This window comes from Opisthorchis viverrini, assembly GCF_000715545.1.
Source record: "Opisthorchis viverrini unplaced genomic scaffold opera_v5_14, whole genome shotgun sequence".
NCBI lineage: Eukaryota > Metazoa > Platyhelminthes > Trematoda > Opisthorchiida > Opisthorchiidae > Opisthorchis > Opisthorchis viverrini.
Window position 1 is genome coordinate 3026786 of NW_008751670.1, and position 5969 is coordinate 3032754.

General features: G+C 45.0%; 3 protein-coding genes across 3 annotated transcripts in view; 1 reads left to right on the forward strand and 2 right to left on the reverse strand.

The window, feature by feature from the left end:
- The window catches only part of T265_01360 (hypothetical protein), a gene marked incomplete at both ends in the record, with an annotated part of 31667 nt that extends 26818 nt beyond the window's left edge, over window positions 1–4849 (reverse strand). Inside the window, 4 exon segments of the mRNA XM_009165366.1 lie at window positions 4125–4357; window positions 4375–4483; window positions 4524–4705; window positions 4741–4849. Of these exon segments, the coding sequence (XP_009163630.1) occupies window positions 4125–4357; window positions 4375–4483; window positions 4524–4705; window positions 4741–4849 (633 nt within the window).
- On the forward strand, window positions 1101–5387 carry T265_01361 (hypothetical protein; the record flags this gene model as incomplete). Its single annotated transcript, XM_009165367.1, has 2 exons — window positions 1101–1221; window positions 5212–5387. 2 exons carry the CDS (start codon window positions 1101–1103, stop codon window positions 5385–5387), a joined length of 297 nt encoding a protein of 98 aa, XP_009163631.1.
- A 68-nt stretch (window positions 5388–5455) lies between these two features.
- The window catches only part of T265_12776 (hypothetical protein), a gene marked incomplete at both ends in the record, with an annotated part of 4440 nt that continues 3926 nt past the window's right edge, over window positions 5456–5969 (reverse strand). Inside the window, 2 exon segments of the mRNA XM_009165395.1 lie at window positions 5456–5524; window positions 5529–5821. Coding sequence (XP_009163659.1) covers window positions 5456–5524; window positions 5529–5821 — 362 coding nt within the window.

Below are 5969 nucleotides of genomic sequence, written 5' to 3' on the forward strand. Positions count from 1 at the left end.
TATATATATATATATATATAACTAAACGAACTTTATGGTTGTACGGCAGTGAAGCATCAGTGCCAACACTGATGTTGCTGTCATTGATTGATGATTGAATTTACTGAACAAAAGGTTCGTGGTTTGAATCCTACCTCTGCATCTCAACTTCTCCTATCTAGGCTTGGGCGACCTGTCAGTATCCCATCCATTGTGCTTCCTTCGGGGCAGTGAAGCATCAGTGCCAACACTGATGTTGCTGTCATTGATTGATGATTGAATTTACTGAACAAAAGGTTCGTGGTTTGAATCCTACCTCTGCATCTCAACTTCTCCTATCTAGGCTTGGGCGACCTGTCAGTATCCCATCCCTTGTGCTTCCTTCGGGTAGAGTGGCGGCTAGGCGCCGAAATGATGTTACGGTTGAACGATATTTTCCGAAAACCGGTTCTATTCTGAAGGCAGGGCGCCATACGCACAGCAAGCCGACACAAGCCGTCTTCCGATAATAATGTGCAACCAAATTGGAAGAAGTGTCCCTACGATTCACCATCGAACCCGAGCACAGGGATGTACAGTTGATGGATACTGGATACAAGCAGTGCAACCATTCACTCTCCACACATACAACTAATGGGTGCAACGGAGATGAGACATGAGAGAATGGATGTTAGCAAGGAACGGTCATTAGAAAAGTGAACAAAATCTGCCAAAACATGCTACTGACACTATACTTTGCTCTGCTAGTGAAGTGCATACTTTGAGACAGAACGGTCTCTACAAGTGTTTTGTATAGGAAATCCCCAAAAAGATAGAAGCCGGTCTTGGTAGAAAAGTGGTTTCTGCATAGGAAACCATCAAGAGAACCACATTCTGAAAATCATAAGCTCCAACAACAATCCCCGAAGAACTCCACTGCTGACGCTCTGGCATGACTTTCTCACTTACATTGGCCTGGATGTAGAGATGTTAAAAATTTTCCGCATTAGATCCAAAAAATGGACGATCTGACTAGGTCAAATATTACAGCACAATAGATGCAATTAAAGTGTACTGAGGTCCACATATGACGTCCCTGTGAACACCCTTTTCACTTTTTCTTGCCCCTTAATTAAGTAGCAATGGATCGGTACGCCCAGACGGAACGGCGTAAAAGTGGAACTCGCTTCCATTTAGATCAGGAAGTTTTAACCGCATTTTACATTTTATTTTTCATCACTGAAATTACATCCATCAGTAAAAGTACGCAGATCCAATGAGTTAAGGGTTTCAAAACTGCATTCACCCGGGCCTTACATAATAAGCCTACCTTGGCCAGCCTGTTGGAAAATGTATGCATCGGCCGTATATAAAGTGGGATAGATGGCAAGACCTTGTACTTGCATAATTTTGGAACAGAGAACGGATGTCTTGCATCCACAGGATTATATTAATGTGACCTTGTACTACATCTGATGACATTTACAACTGGGATCTGTCTGCCGAAGAAGCCCCTCAGTGGTTCTCAATGAGTATGCGAGCCTTATTTCGATGTGGTGTGTTCTGCCAATAATTCTTCCCGAGCCAGCCATTCAAGCTGCACAAGTCCCTCATTTCTCTTTGCACCCTACACAAAGGTTTCAAAACCATCTGTGCATAACTTATATTACCTCCAGCAGCTGCTGCTTTTGTACACGCGCCATGCTGTGTTTTGTAGCTGGAGTACGCTGCCTACCCAGAAATGGTTTTGACCGTGGCGAGGAGATCAAACCTCATCGTGTTGCAACGGGTGGCGTACCTTCGTAACTCATGGAGCCTTACTAGAAGATGCCCACTCACGTTCACGGCCTCTCTTATCACGTTGGTCAATAAATACAGGTCTGACAACCACACTCTCCTGGCCGTCCAGGTTGGGGGTTGAAGCAAGTGTAAAAACGTGCACCTTGAAATTTGAACTACCCTAGTAATATTTAAAGTCCGTGGCAGTATCTCAGTCCAAGTACGACCGTGACCTCCACAAAGGAAACCTTTTTAATGCCATGTTGGTCGTCACTTGGTGACATCAGTTGGATGGTCTGATTTGCTGTATACAGCAGGGCGCGCAAGCGAAACATACGACTGCTGACGCCTTTCAGCTTTCTCTATTGTTTTCTACCAACTCCATCCACCTAGCTTATTATCACTTTACGTTACACCAAGTGCTTAAGCGGCACCGGGCATATCGCCGACCAACACCGCAGGTTTACCCCACTATTAATAGGCCTTTGTAGATTGACTGACTGTTCTGAAGACTCTTCGTCGGAGTGGAATGCTATTGAAGGCTGCTGACATTCTTCAATTCCCTATTCTCCGATTTTCGGTTGAATTAGAATGTATAGTGAATCGTCCAAACTTTCTGTACACCTAGAAGTTCATCGGGTTGTCCCCTCTCTCTTTTTTGCTAAATTACGTCAACGATACTATTTTATAGTAAATTCTCTGAGGGACCACAAATCCAGGTCTCGAGACGAGGCCTGGGAGAAGACTAATGGACTAGTATTATGTGGAAAATACCACTTTTCTATTTGAAGTTTGTCTCCAAAAAGCAAATTGGAGTATGTTTTGCACCTTAAAAGGTGCAAAATCTCACGCGCATGCAACTGGATTTTCAGAATGTAGAACACAAGTTTATTCACCAGATTACGCATACTTGCAACCGCAAAACATGAAGTTGTACGACGCTGCTGCCCAAGCCTCAGCCAGTGTCAGATTTCACTTCAGAAGCTGCTTCGCTCATGGTGGCTTTATGGATTTCTCTCACAACGCATCAAAATTGAAGACACAGTGTCCTTAGACTTTAACTGCAGTTCACTGCCTCTCATACTTATGGCACAGTCATATAATCGCTGGGTGGCTTTTATCCCAGCAAGGAGTTAAACTGGAGTATTAGTGAATTTCTGTTAGCTTATTTTCTGCGTGCAGCATATTCCTATTCTATCCCACAAGTGTTAAAGAAAGCACCCATATTAGAGTGGCACTACCGATCTCCTGGTGTATATGTTGAGGTTGGATGCATCGAGCTTAGAGCGCGAAGCAGGAATATCATTACTTCCAGGAGATTCCACACATTAAGTTAACCCAAACGGTTGGACTACGGCAGAATGGCGCGGACAAAAACATGAGCCCCACCCTCTGTCTGAGTACCGTATGTAGGAAGTCCGCCTAGCCCACTAAAAGTTTTCGCAATCAGGGTACCTGTTCCCAAATGCCTATTTCTTTCTCCTTTGGTGTCTAGTTCGTTGCACTCAAGCACATCGTACCCCAGGAATGCAAGCTGCGCGTCAATGATGTGGTAAGACTATGTGTCTAACGATGTCTGGTTTTCATACATTCTTAACGTATCCGAGTCCATCCAACTCACTTGTCAGGCGTCGAGCGTTCGCAAAGATCTAGTTTGTCTGTTCTGGTACAATCCACAGGGCCCCTTGGTCATCATTTGGACACCCTTACTGTGCAAATGTAACGAGAAATCAGTAACTCTGGCGCGTCTCCTAGTAGTTACCCAGGTGGATGTTAATCTGCTCACCGAGTTTGGCAATTAGATTGCCAACGTCACGTCACCAACCAAGGGAATACCATCGGTGAGCCTAGACGCAGACTTGTTACCGAGTGCACACCTGAACACATAAAGCTCCTCCCGACTAGGCGTGATCTGGGCGGCATATGAGTTCATTTTAACTATAGGAATCCACTCCCACCAGTGTCAATAATTTTAAACATAACTCCAGTACGTCTATGATAGCGCCTTATGAGTCCATGAGGTTAGATCACTTTTACCATAGCAATCAATCAGAATGTACCCGGGAGACGTAGAATGGACTAACGATAAGCCCTTAATAGGTCACGCAGGCAATTTAAGGTTTTGATTCAGATAGGTCTTACTGCCTTTAGAGTGAGACTATTTGCGTTAATTTTACCGGCTTTGAGATTCGAGTCAAGTCATATCCAAAAAACACGACCAACCGATGAATTTTGACCAAGTTGGCTTAAGTTATTGCAGTCAGACTTCTCGAAAACCCTTCCTTCCTTTGCAGACATCAGCTTAGGTGTGCCTAATTTAATAATTGGCGACGTCATAGGGATCTTGACGTAGAAGAAACACTGACCCATTATGCGCCGGAATTTACCTTCATTATGATAGCAAGTTGCATCCATTGTTCGCGAGAGAGGTCCATGCCGGTTGGATTGTGCGCGCAAGCATGAAGTAGAATAATTGAATTCGACGGCGCATTTTTAATATCCTCGAGCATACCATCGAAATCCACCGCCAGTTTTGCACTGTCCCAGTAACGATAATCCTGAACATGTAGTCCAGCAAGCGAAGCCAACATTTTGTGGTTGCCTGCCAATAGCATGTAGACTGAGAGCCAAACTTACCCCATGTTGGTCGTGACACATAAAGTGTGGTGTATTTCGCTACTCTAGATAGGAACTGCATGCCCAAATATAACGCACCAGTTCCCCCGAGGCTTTGGCAACCATCAGCCTGAAAAATTAGCAAAAAAACTTAGAAGTATGACGAGTACCTTCTTCTCTGCAATCAGCGGGTTATTCTCACCGAGCAAAATCTTCAAAGCATTGACGCACATTGTACCCAGTCCTGTCACAGGAAGATACTCTTTATTGAATTTTTCATCTTTAGCCATTGACAACTCAACTGATCTGACACAGGGCAGTACCCAAGGCAAACCTTCGTTAGTTCGATAAGCTGAGAGAACGGAATAAGCCAAGAGAAGCCCTAACCTCCAACAGTTAAATTCACTTTATCTGGTTCTGGATCCCTCTGACATGCTTCTGAAACGGCAAACACTTCTATTGGAGGGGCAGGTTGAATATCTTCGAAGAGTGACATGCCGGACAAGGAAGCAGAAATAGGTGGCGGTGTTTGAGAGTGCCGCTTAAATCAAAAGTCAAACCCAGCGAATGCGAAAAACAAACTGTCAAAAAGAAAATATCCCGTGCCCGTGGCGCAGATGTTTCAGGCGCACCCTCAGAATATCTGTAGGCCATCAAAATTGCTGATGCCAGAGTAACGTTTCAACTGAATTTTACGCGAAAGTTTCCTCAATCAATCCAGCTGCAGTATATTTAATTTACAGGGATTCACGGATTCACGGAATTTCACGGATTGATACACAGGATCGAGCCCTCAGAATGTAGGCCATCAAAATTGCTGATGCCAGAGTAACGTTTCAACTGAATTTTACGCGAAAGTTTCCTCAATCAATCCAGCTGCCTGCAGTTTAATTTACAGGGATTCACGGATTCACGGAATTTCACGGATTGATACACAGGATCGAGGCTTTCGCCCAAGTTTCTCGGGTCGGTTTTGTTCTTGTCGGTCAGTGGCTGTCGTACACCTGAAAGGCACAGGTGAAAAAAGGGCGTAGCACTGCTCTTTATGTTCTCAGCGCGGTGCAGTATGCTTGCCAGCGCCAGGATTCGCATAAATAAATGTCTAATAGTGCTTTAAACTGGGTTCTAGAAGGAGCGTGGACAACCGTCGGAGGAAGGTCATTCCACGCAGCTACTACCCGAAATGAGAAAAAAAATTTTCTAATGAATGTATGTGCTCTGAGGTTGAAAATTTTCTTTCTATGTACCCGCCGTGTGTTTGCTGGGTCAACGGTGAAAAGCCTGTTTGCCAAGCTTTGTTCAAACAGGGCGTGAGTAAGAATTAGGTCCCCTCGGAGGCGACGGTCCTCCAGAGGAAAGAGGTCAAGCATCGCGAGACGCGTTTCGTAGTCCATGGATTTGAGGCCGGTAACCATTCTCGTGGCGGCCCGCTGGACACGCTCAATGAGGGTGACGTCCTTTGTGCGCCCTGAGTAGACAACTTGGTTGGCGTACTCCAGGAGCGGTATGACGTAGGCCCCATAGAGCATTTGGAAGTCCATGCGGGTAATACGGGAGAAGGTGCGTTGGATCATCCGTAAAATGGCGAATGCCTTTTGGGCCGATTTCTCATGGTG